General features: G+C 42.3%; 1 protein-coding gene across 1 annotated transcript in view; it reads right to left on the reverse strand.

Moving 5' to 3' along the window:
- SEMA5A (semaphorin 5A) overlaps window positions 1-12,917 on the reverse strand; it is a 668,054-nt gene that overhangs the window by 492,052 nt on the left and 163,085 nt on the right. The window contains exon 2 of the mRNA XM_026659123.2: window positions 5,394-5,594. Coding sequence (XP_026514908.1) covers window positions 5,394-5,526 — 133 coding nt within the window. The 5' untranslated portion in view covers window positions 5,527-5,594. The remainder of the gene's footprint in view (window positions 1-5,393; window positions 5,595-12,917) is intronic.

Here is a 12,917-nt window from a genome sequence, read left to right on the forward strand (position 1 = left end):
GCACCAGCACCAGTCCATGAATTGGCTGTTGAGAAACACTGATCAAGACCATCTATGACAGCTGTTTGTCTAATCTGTTCTTAAAAACTTCCAGTAATGGAGATTCCACAACTTTTCTAGGTAATTTGTTCCAGTGCTTTATTACACTTATAGTTAGGGAGCTTTTCCTAATATCTAACCTAAAGCTTCCTTGCTGCAATTTAAGCCCATTGTTTCTTGTCCTGTCCTCAGTAGATAAGGAGAACAATTTATTACCTTCCTCTTTGTAAGAACTTTTTACATACTTGAAGACTGTTATCATGTTCCTTTCTTCCTCTCCCCCCCCCCTCCCCCGTCTCCCCAGACTAAACAAACCCACTTTTTTCAATCTTTCCTTGTAGGTCATATTTTTTAGATCTTTAATAATTTTTGTTGCTCTCCTCTGGACATTCTTCAGTCTGTCCACATCTTTCCCAAAGTGTGGTGCCCAGAACTGGACACAGTACTCTAGCTGAGGCCTTATCAGTGCAGAGAAGAGTAGAAGAATTACTTCTCGTGTCTTGTTTACAACACTCCTGTTAATACATCCTAGAATGATGTTTGCTTGTTTTGCAACAGTATTACATTGTGGAGTCATATTTCATTTGTGATCCACTATCACCCCCAGATCCTCTTCTGCAGTTCTCGTTTCTAGGAAGTCATTTCCCACTTTGTATTTATGGGACTGATTATTACTTCCTACATGTAGTAATTTGCATTTGGCCACATTGAATTCCATCCTATTTATTTCAGATCATTTCTCAAGTTTGTCAAGATCATTTTGGATTTGAACCCTGTCCCAAAAAATACTCAACAACTCCCAACTTAGTATCAACTGCAAACATTATAAGCCATTATCCAAACCATTTATGAAGATATTGAATGGAACCAGACCCAGGACAGATCCCTAAAGGGACCCCACTCAATATGCCCTTCCGGCTTCACTGTGAACCATTGATAACAACTATCTGAGAATGGTTTTCCAACCAGTTATGGACCCACCTCACAATAGGTTCATCTAGGCTATATTTCCCTAATTTGCTAATGAGAAGGTCATGTGAGACAGTATCAAAAGCTTTACTAAAGTTGAGACATATCACATTTACTGCTTCTCCCCTATCCACAAAGCTTGTTACCCCATAAAAGAAGCATATAGGTTGGTTTGACATGATTTGTTCATGACAAATCCATCTTGTCTGTTAGGTATCACCTTTTTATCTTCTAGGTGCTCACATATTGATTGTGTGATTATTTGCTCCATTATCTTTCCGAGTAACAAAGTTAGGCTGACTGGCCTATAATTCCCTGGGTTGTCTTGATTCCCCTTTTTATGGATAGGTACCATATTTGCCCTTTTCCACTCCTCTGGGATCTCTCCCGTCCTCCATGAGTTCTCAGAGATAATCACTAGTGGATCAGAGATCTCACCAGCCAGTTCCTTAAGTATTCTAGGGGTGTATTTCATCAGGACCTGCTGACTTGAAGACATTTAACTTGTCTAAATAATTCTTAACTTGTTCTTTCCCCCACTTTAGCCTCAGATCCTACCCAATTTACACTGATGTTTACTATGTCAGTTTTCCAATTACTGCTATCCTTTTTGGTGAAAACTGAAACAAAAAAAGGCATTTAACCCTTCAGCCATCTGCATTTTCTGTTACTGTCTTTCCCTCCTCATTGAGTAATGAGCCTACCCCGTCCTCGGTATTCCTCTTGCTTCCAATGTATTTGCAAAATGTTTTCTTGTTACCCTTTATGTCCCTAGCTAGTTTAAGTACATTTTGTGCTTTGGCTTTTCTAACTTTTTTCCTACATGTTTGTGGGTTTTTTCATATTCATCTTTCATAATTTGACCTAGTTCCTACTTTTTGCATGACTTTTTTTGAGTTTGAAGTCACAGAAGATCTCCTTGTTAAGCCAGGATGGTATCATACCATACTTTCCTATGCACTGGGATAGTTTGCTTTTGTGCCCTAAATGATGTCTCTTTAAAAAACTGCCAGCTCTCCTGAACTCTTTTTTCCCTTAGACTTGTGCAGTGCACTTCTTTTCTTCTTGCCGCTCCCAGTATTCTTCACACCCAGCCCACCTGACCTGGGGGACAGTTGCAGGAAAGTCCTTTTCTCCTTCCCAGGCTTGCCGTGGTGTCGCAGGAATGGAGCTGGGCCTGGAAGCAAGGGTGGGAGAAGCAGAGAGCAGACTGACCCATTATTCACAGGAGGAGAGGGGGGACAAAAGAGTGGAGCCCCCTGAACTGTTCAGTGCTTTCTGCTACCTCATGCCCCCTTTCCTCCTGTCAGAATGGGGTCAACTGCTCCTTCGCCTTCTCTCCTATCCAAAAACTCCTTTCACTTCTGAGAGGAGAGCAGAGAGATCTGCTTGCCTCCTGCAGCAGCCCTGATTGGCTCTTCTTGCCCAAGAGGCAGGGAAATGGAGAAAACAGTCAATCAGATGGAGTTTGCCCCCTGGCAGGGCTGGAAATCACTTGAAAGCTGGTCCTTCTGGAGATGATGCAAGACTGGGACTAAAATCATGTCACAAATTATGAATTTACAAGAGTTGGCAACTATATAATGGAAAGGCTCAGGTAACCTTATCTACAAGCGGTGCTACAAGCTCCACTTGTAATATAGCTAGATTCTGATACTCACTCATACTGAGTAGTACTTTACTCCTTATATAGTCCCATTGAATAAGGTACAATTTGATGTTAAAATTAATTTCTTTGAATCACCTTCAAATACTGGATTTCAGAATCATTTCCTCTATATCTTACCGGAATAAATACATTACATCAGATGTTAACAATAATTTATAATAATTATTTATGAAAATTCATCATTTGATTCATTATACTTAGCAACTGTACTAATAAAGCCTGTCAAAAGCCACTTTCTGTTCAACACACAAAGATTAATTGCTCCAAATTTTCCAAAAGCAATTTCTATAACAAAATTTGTTTTTCCAAAACAGGGTCATTGGTCCCAATTTATAAAGATTGTATGGTATTATTAGCATAATTACTTTAGACAACAAATATTTAAAATTAAATTCAGATGGTGATGAAACTCAATAAGCTAATTGTAAAACTTGTTGTCCACAAGGGCTGCCATTTTTTTCCTGGTGCAGTCATTTTGTTAAGAATTACAATAAAAGCTGAGTTAAGTCGTAAGCCTAATGAGCAGGAGGTTTTAATAGCAATCACCCCATGAATCCAGAAAGTAGGTAATCAAGTAAACAATTTTGCAAACAATGCAAGGGCTCAACCCAGTGGATCATGTTGAGTGCTGACAACTCCGCTAGCTTGGATCCTATCGTGGCAAATACTACTTCTATACTGAAAAAGCAATGCAACCAGCATCCTCCCTACTGCAGGGTGAAAGGGAGAGTAAGATCGGATTAACATGTATTCTGATTTATCCATATGTCACTCTCAGCACTGTAATGATTGCAGTGGTAACCAAAAGGACAGAAAGTGCAGTATTTACAGAAGGCGTGCTCATCCATTTTGTGTTTTAATTACAAATGAAAATGAGAGATCTAATGCTGTTAGCACCTTCAATTACACATTCAGAGGAGAACTGTGAGCAAAGTTTGTACACCTGTCTGAGATGTATTTCATCTCGTTTCTGCTCCCTGCCTCTGTCTATTTAATTCAGAATTAGAGCTGTCCTATAAGATCTCCCAGACAGCATGGCAGATTTTAAGAACAGCAGAGGTATTCTAGAGGCCTGACACTGACTGATGAGAATGCAGCAGTGTTCATCCTGCAGCTGAGGATGGTCAGATACATGTTCTGCTGGTTTAATAGTTTGTGGCATCACTCAGTGCCCATGCTGAGTAGCAGTGTAAAGCTTTTTATTTTATTTCATTTTTAAACCGTGTGAGTCAGTTCAGAGTTCATGAAAGAGAGAGACTAACTGCACTGAAAACAGTATAGTATAGTGAGGTCAAACACTGGGCAAGTTTCAACACAGAGCTCCGCCAATGCACTTTAATCCTTCTCGACCTTTAATATTGCTATCGTTCCAGACCTGGGACTCTTCTGAGCTGAAATTGCCAGTTGTACAATCAATCAAACTGTCTGTTGATTTCTGGACAAATATTGATAGGCAACCAGGCAGATGTAGGACTCATGAATGAAATTGTTTTTAATTGTTTACTTTATTAATGTAACTTCATAAGTAAAGTTTTATGAATGAAACAATATTCATTCATAAAACCGGTTACCCCAATAACTGGCTAATTAACAGTTAAGATGCTTGTTAAGAGCCATAGCTGTTCAGTCAGCTGCCTTTGTAAGTTTCACTATCAATCCAATTCCTGCTTAAATCACTGAGACTTGCACTGTTTCAGTATTGTAACTTCTGTTCACCATTTATTACACTTGCCTACAGTGTAACTTCTGTTCACTGTTTGCTATCCATTATGCTTGTCTATATTGTAACTTCTGTTCACTGTTTGCCATATTGTAATTCAAACCCCATTTTAAAATGCTTACTCCATTTTGTAAGGGCTTGCTGCAACCTTCATTTTTGCAAACCCTGCTGTAATCTTATTAGTTTAGTTTAGATGTGTGAATGAGGTATGTATGGATGATGGAATCAACCTCCAGCCCCAGCCTGTCCTGATTAAATAGAGTTCAAACACCAATGGCTGAAGATGCAGACAAGAGCCCTAACAAAGTAAGAAAAATCCACCCTAAAAAGAAAAGGTACAATAAAAGAAAGATCAAAGCCCGGTCCGAGGCTGAAAGTCATGTCTGCAATTGACGGGTGATCAATCACCAAACCTGAAGGCAGCGTGACACAGCAAGACCTATAGACTCTGGATTCAAACTAAAGCCTACAAAAAGGATGGGTGAGATGGAAAACTTTGGAGGAGGGTAACATTCTGCTGCCAACATGGAAGGGCATCGGTGCATGCCCAACAGAGACCCAGCTCGTCCTTGTGCCCGGCTTTCCTTACCAGTTAGCCGCCACAAGCTACGAACCCAAGCTGCAAACTCAAGCCACAGACTCAAGCAGGACTGGTAACTATGCAGCAGCTGCAGAACATCTGATGGATGTGTGAGAGTGTGTGTGTGTGTGTGTGTGTGTGTATAGGTATTAGGTATAATGTGTGTGTATAAGGATTAAGATATTAGTTATTGGTCATAAATCAAATTGTTATCATAATAAATGTGGCATCTTTATCTTGTCCCTTTAATAAGATCCTGCTAATTTTTATTGGTATAACACAGAGGGCAATACATTCATTTTCACTTGGTGCCAATGTGTGATATAAACAAAAACTTCCAGAAGTAAAGGGCTTGTGTGGTATTTTTTCCCTTTTTTGGAAAATTTGTTTGGAAGAGGAGGGGAAATGCTCCTTACCTTTATACATTATAACAGGGTGCTCAGCTCGCTGGCACTGGGAATCTTCTGTAGCTGCTGACACTAAGATTCCTATGACTCCCAAACCTGCAACCAGCAATGCAACCAGACCGTTTCCCTTCATGGTGGTCATGTCGTCCTCTGCACTAGTCACTTTTCCTTTAACTGGAAACTCTCCTTGTGTTCATGTGTGGAAAGAACCTGAAGAATGCAAAGAAAAGAATTCAATGACACCGAGGACGGCTAATAGAAAACAAAACAATCGGTTAGGTTTGCAATGGAAAACAATCCTTAGTTTTCCTTCCCTGTGGAGTTTGACTTCTCAAAAATGAATGACAACTTTTTGTAATTTTACATCAGAAAATTGTCAATTACATTTCCATGAACTTGGGAATTAATGAAAAAGACATGTTTTTATCTACCATATGCATGCAGAAAAATTTTGTTTTCTTGTATTTTAAATTTATATTTTTCCCACTTTGTGACATGTGTGGGAGGAGAGGTTTACACATATAACATTTTCTTTTAGAAGCAAAACAGCAGTATTTTCTTAAGTTAGAATATGCTATATTTATTAAATCAGCTTTAGAAACTATAACCCAAGCAGTCTTTTAAAACAACTCATGTAACCTAGTCAAATTACTTATGTGCTCTGGGCTAAACCATTCCATGCCAAGGCTATTTCCACATAAGATACTGGAAATCAAGTTTGCACTCACACAAGGCTCAATTCTGCACCACTCAAGTCAATAGGAATCTTGCCAGCAACTTCAATGGAACCAGACCCACAGTTTCCATCTGATTGTTTCCATGTGACAGTCAGATTTACCCCCCCCCCCAAAAAAACACATTATTTTCCAGAGATCTGCAGAGATCTCAAGGGCTGTACCAAAGTACCTCTGTGTTACCTCCTACCCACTGAATTCCATGGCATCCAGCTCCTAAAGAAATCATGCTCCCATGAGTTTAGCACACTGGCCATTGCCCTCCAAAGCTCTCTGAAAGTGGGTTTTGGCTGTGCTCAGTGAAGGGAGACCTAGTATAAGTTAATGCTGATGAGGTCAGTAGTTACACAAGGTATCCCCATAGGGCTGCGGGGAGGGATGAGATGCTACATTGTAGCCATTTTCTCCTCCATCACTACCCTATCCCAGCAACCTCCCAGCCCCCAAACCTTCTGGTGACTGACACAGAGCTGCTACTGCCTCACCCTCACTTAGATCCACTGCTGCTTGGTCCACTCTTCTCACTAAAGCAAAGAGGAGCATTTGCCCCTGTAGTGAGGCGGTGTGGCTCCCCGCCGCCCCGGAGAGGGACAAGCCCATCCGGAGGCCGGAGTGGGCGGAGCTAGGGAGCTCTGAGCCCACCCCTCAGAGGGTCAGGCGGCGACCCGGAAGTATAAAGGCTCGGCCTCAGAGCTCACTGGAGGGCCAGCCGCCGGGGAGGCCATAAGAACATAAGAACGGCCGTACTGGGTCAGACCAAAGATCCATCTAGCCAGTATCCTGTCTACCGACAGTGGCCAATGCCAGGTGCCCCAGAGGGAGTGAATCTAACAGGCAATGATCAAGTGATCTCTCTCCTGTTATCCATCTCCACCCTCTGACAAACAGAGGCTAGGGACACCATTCCTTACCCATCCTGGCTAATAGCCATTAATGGACTTAACCTCCATGAATTTATCCAGTTCTCTTTTAAATGCTGTTATAGTCCTAGCCTTCACAATCTCCTCAGGAAAGGAGTTCCACAAGCTGACTGTGCACTGTGTGAAGAAGAACTTCCTTTTATTTGTTTTAAACCTGCTGCCTATTAATTTCATTTGGTGACCCCTAGTTCTTGTATTATGGGAATAAGTAAATAACTTTTCCTTATCTACTTTCTCCACATCACTCATAATTTTATATACCTCTATCATATCCCCCCTTAGTCTCCTCTTTTCCAAGCTGAAAAGTCCTAGCCTTTTTAATCTCTCCTCATATGGGACCCTTTCCAAACCCCTAATCATTTTAGTTGCTCTTCTCTGAACCTTTTCTAGTGTCAGTATAGGCCAGTGTCCAGCCTAGCCCGCGACTGGGAAACCCCTGCGGCCCAATGTGTAGGCCAGGACTGGCCTGACTTGCCCTGCGCTCGCTACCCAGAGGAGTTGCTGGGCCTGCTGCTCGCCCACTACCCCGAGGAACCCATGGTGCTGGACCCCCCAGAGGACAACACCCTGACCCAGGTACTACCCGAGGGGGAGTCTGGAAGTAGCCTGGGGGCAACTAACCCTAGTCTGGCTGCAGCACTGCCAGAGCCCATGTCAGTGTTTTGGGGCCAGAATCCCCACTGACACAGTAGCAGGTCTTCTGCCGCTGCTAGGGCCCCGGGCTGGGACGCAATGGAGTGGGAGGGCCTGTGTCCCCCCCACCACCCAACTCACGGGTGGCAGACTCCCCCTCTCCCAGGCCTTTTGGAGGCTTGGGCCTACTATCATTGCTCAGCCCTGCCTGAGCTCCTGGCTCATTACTGTTTGTACTGTTACTGCTCAGCCCTGCCTGAGGGCCTGAGCCCCTGACTCATTGTTGCCCCACCCTGACCTAGGGCCTGGCCTCCCTATTGCTTGTACTGTCTCTGCTCAGCCCTGCCTGAGCTCCTGACTCATCATTATTGCCCCGCCCTGCCACAGGGCCTGGGCTTATTGATACTGTTTATACTGCCACTGCTCAGCTCCTGCCGGAGGGTTTGAGCACCTGGCTCACTGTTGCCCCGCCCTGACCCAGGGCCTGGGTTTATTTCTATTGTACTGTGGTTGCTCAGCCCTGCCTGAGGGCCTGAGCACCTGACTCATTGTTGCCCCGCCCTGACCCAGGACCTGGGCTCACGGTGCTTATTCCAGTTACCGCAAAAGCTGCTGAGGGAGACTCCCGCGGCCGGACTAATTCCCCCTGAACATCAACTATGTGTAGTGAGCCGGTGTGGCTCCCCGCCACCCCAGAGAGGGTTGAGCCCCAGCTAACCTCTTACAGCCCCATACTAAGCATATCAAAGAAAAGACATTCTACTTTCATTTTACTCAATATATTGCTTGTGAAATATGCCAGACTGACAACCCCGGCAGGATGTATTTTCTGCCTGTCCACAGAATTCTATATCACAGGCACCAGCAGGGCAAGGTGGCTCAGCCTACAGGTATATCTCTAGGCATGTGCGATTTGTTCAGTCTCCATGTTTAGTCAATCCCTGACTCAGGGCCGGCTCCAGGCACCAGCTTCTCAAGCAGGTGCTTGGGGCGGCCGTTCCGGACAGGGGCGGCAGTTCCAGGTATTCGGCGGCAATTCGGCAGACGGTCCCTCACTCCGCCTGGGAGTGAAGGACCTCCCGCCGAATTGCCGCCGCAGAACGCGATCGCGGCTTTTTTTAGATCGCGAGCGCGGCTTTTTTTTTTTTTTTTTGGTTTTGGCTGCTTGGGGCGGCCAAAACCCTGGAGCCGGCCCTGCCCTGACTGCTTTGATGAGACTGCCTACAAGATTGCCTATTGTGATGATGTTCTAACAGTGAGAACACCTTTCTAATAAGATCTGGACAGAGATCAACAACTTGTTTTACACAGACCACCAAACAGTGATGACTTTCAGTCAGTACCCACTTGGGTCAAATTCAAGCTAGTGACCTACAAGTGAGAAGCCCCATATTACAGTAATTAATAATCCCTTGAAACATCCACTAACCACAGATTGTATTTTGTAACTGGCAGAATACTCACAACACTAAATGTATTCAGGATCAAATCCAATTCTATTAGATCTACCATAAGTAAATATTCCAAGCACTAACAACTTAACACAATAACTCAAAGATCTTGTGCTGCAGGCAGTTTAACTGAGCCATTCACCAAAATTAATCATTGGTGACAATGCTAAGAACTGGCATATAGCATGTGTGATTTCATTGAGCTGCTCTGCATAGTTTAATAAAGATAAAGCGTAAACTTTTCTGATTTATATGATACAAACCATATCAAACAAATGAATGTTTATGAAAATATCCTTCCTGTGATGTGCATACATACATAACTCCCATTATCACTAATAAGAGTTATGCACACATATCAAGAGAAGCATCTATCTCTCTGTGTGCAGTAAGCTAACTGTACTGTATTAGGATTTGGCGCTTGCTTTATTTTTAAATACGACTAGTGGATGAACAGCAATAGGTAAAATTAGGAAAAGTTTGACCTCAGACTTTGGGGGGGGGGAGCAAACAATGAGATCAGACTTCAAAGAAGCATTCTTGCTGGTTTTAAAGGAAATTAAATAAGGGGGGAAATGCCAATTAGGGAGATACAGTATGGTTAAGAATAAATATCTTTAGCATTGTGGGAAGTTAAAGATCACAAATCATTAACAGAATATCTAGGTATAATTTATTTTATAAAAGTCTATCTATCACATGTCTTAGACATTATTTAATCATGGACTATTGATACAATTAACATGTGTCACCACTGCATTGTAAGCATATTTTGGTGAGCCTACATGAGTACATTTGTTTCTTTTAAAAAGGAATTAAATTCACTCTATTATCCCTAATACAAAGGCTTCCTACAATAAAATTATAACAGAGTATCCCACTACATTTGTGCAGCATTTAGCAGAAATTATTTTTAAAAGGACAAACCATATAATTTTAAAACACTTTGCAACCTTTTAGAAACAAATGAAGATCATTTTAAAAGATGCCTTTAAATTCATGCAAGCAAAATCATTCCAATCAAATTTTTCACTTAGTTAAATGCTTGTGGTAAGTGGAAGTAAAAACACTGATTATGTTCAAAATCATACTTTGTTAGAATTAAAATTCTAACACAGGCCAGATTCTATGAGGTGCAGAGTGTCTTCAGTTCCTCTGATTTCAGTGGCAGTTTGAAGGCATTCAGGACCTTTCAAGAAGCACTAAGCATCTGTACAGGACAGGACCCTAGTTGTGTTCCTCTCAAAGACATAAATCACTATTCTGACCTGGGCTGTATTCCCCAAACCTTCGTCTCAACAGGATTTTTTCTGAGGAAAGAACCCATAGCATTTTTTTAAACCCCAACATGCAGGTTTCGCTATACCCACCATCCCAATGCACCTGCTAGTGGATCATGGCTGGTGATACCATACAGGAACATGGCAACTCTCCAGTTTAGGCAAGGAAGTGAAGACTTATGTGGAAAGCAGACCTAAAACTTCTGCATTTACCAAATGTGCCATGAGATCTTTCATGAACAGAAATACTGTAATCAGGCCAAAAGTTTTAGACCCTTATCTGAAAGATGGTTTGACCAGCAACACACTGTCCCCTACCAATACACATTATCATTAGTTGAGTACACATTCATGGGGAAGAGCATCCTAACTGAATCACCCACACTATTTCCTGCAGGATTCTAGTGTTCTTAAGAAGCTTGCTCTCTATGTGCTGACAAAGTCTAACCCTGATTAATTTAGATCACAACTGGAGATATTATAGCTGCAGACATGACAAAGAGGCTAAATTTGACTGTTCAAAACCAGTTCAGTTGGCTCGGGCCCCGGGCACGGGCACCGGCCCCAGCCAAGCGGCTCTGGCCCCGGCGACTCCAGCTCGGATCGGGCCCTGGGGCACCGGCCTGTCCGGCACCGGCCCCAGCACCAGCCCCGGCCCCGGCCGAGCACCGCCGGCCCCAGCGCGGATCCAAGCCCCACAACCCCTCCCTATTTTCCCGGACATGTCTGGCTTTTTGGAATTTCCCCCCGGATGGGGATTTGATGACCAAAAAACCGGAAGTGTCTGGGAAAATCCGGACGTATGGTAACCCTACTAGAACAAATTACAGAAATATCCAAAATACAAGACCTGGTAGTAAGGTCTTAAATATCTATTTAAGATAGAGGTGTTAAATATCTATTTTGCTTCAGTCTTCACTAAAAAGGTTAATGGTGATCAGATACTTAACACAATATTAACATCAAGCGAAAAGGAACACAATTCAAAATAGGGAAATAACAGGTTAAAGAATATTTAGATAAGTTAAATGTATTAAAGTGGCAGGGTCTGATTAAATTCATCCTATGATATTTAAGGATCTAGCTGAAGCAATCTTGGGACCATTAGCAACTTCTTTGAGAACTCATAGAGACTGGTGAGGTTCCAGGGACTAGAGAAGGTCACATAATACTTATCTTTACAAGGGGGAACAAAGAGGCCCACGGAGTTATAGACCAGTCAGCCTAACTTGGATACGTGGAAAGATACAGGAACAAATTATTAAACAATCTATTTGTAAGCACTTAGAGGATAATAGAGTTATAAGGCCAGTATGGATTTGTCAAGAACAAATTATGTCAGACCAACCTAATTTACTTCTTTGAAAGGTTTACTGGCCTAATGGTAGAGGAGATGCAGCAGACATGATCTATCTTGATTTTAGTAAGACTTTTGACAAAGTCCCACATGACATCCTAGGGAAGTGTGGTCTAGATGAAATTGCTGTAAGATTGGTCCACAACTGGTTGAAAGACCATCCTCAAAGAATAGTTATAAATGTTTTGCTGTCAAACTGGGAGGACATATCTAGTGTAATCCTGCAGGCTTAGTCCTGGGTCCAGTACTATTCTCTATTTTCATTAATGAACTGTATAATGGAGTGGAGAGTATGCTTATAAAATTTGCAGATGACACCAAGCTGCAAGGGACTGCAAGCCCTTTAGAGGACAGCATTAGAAGTCAAAATAACCTTGACAAATTAAAGAATCAGTCTGAAATCAACAAGATGAAATTCAATAAGGACAAATGCAAAGTACTACACTTGGGAAGGAAAAATCAAATAAATAGCCATAAAATGGGGAATAACTAACTAGGTGGTAGTACTGCTGAAATGGATCTGGGGGAAATAGTGGATCACAAATTGAGTATGAGTCAACAATGTGATGCAGTTGCAAATAAGGCTAATATTCTACAATGCATGAACAGGAGTGTTGTTTGTAAGATATGGGACATAATTGTCCTGCTCTACACAGCACTTGTGAGGCCTCAACTGGAGTGCCATGTCCAATCCTGGGTGCCACACTGTAGGAAAATTGTGGATAAACTGGAGGGAGTCCAGAGGAGAGGAACAAAACTGATAAAGGTTTAGAAAACCTGATCTATGAGGAATGGTTAAAAAAAAAAAAAAGGGCATGTTTAGTCTTCAGAATAGAAGACCGGGGGGGGAGCCAATAACAGACTACTAATATGTTAAGGGCTGTTCTAAATAGGACTGTGACCTATTGTTCTCCATGTCCACTGAAGGTAGGACTAGAAGCAATGGGTTTAATCTGCAGCAAGGGAGATTTAGGTTAGATATTGGGGAAAAAATTCTAACTATAAGGGTAGTTAAGCACTGGAGTAGACTTCCAAGGGAGGCTGTCAAATCCCCATCAATGAAGGTTTTTAAAAACAGGCTGGACTATGTATAATATGTATAATAGGATCCTATTACACTGGTCTACAATTTTTGAGAAGTCGTCTGCTTCAGAGATA

Source organism: Terrapene carolina, unplaced genomic scaffold, assembly GCF_002925995.2.
Source record: "Terrapene carolina triunguis isolate 2854851 unplaced genomic scaffold, T_m_triunguis-2.0 Scaffold580, whole genome shotgun sequence".
NCBI lineage: Eukaryota > Metazoa > Chordata > Testudines > Emydidae > Terrapene > Terrapene triunguis.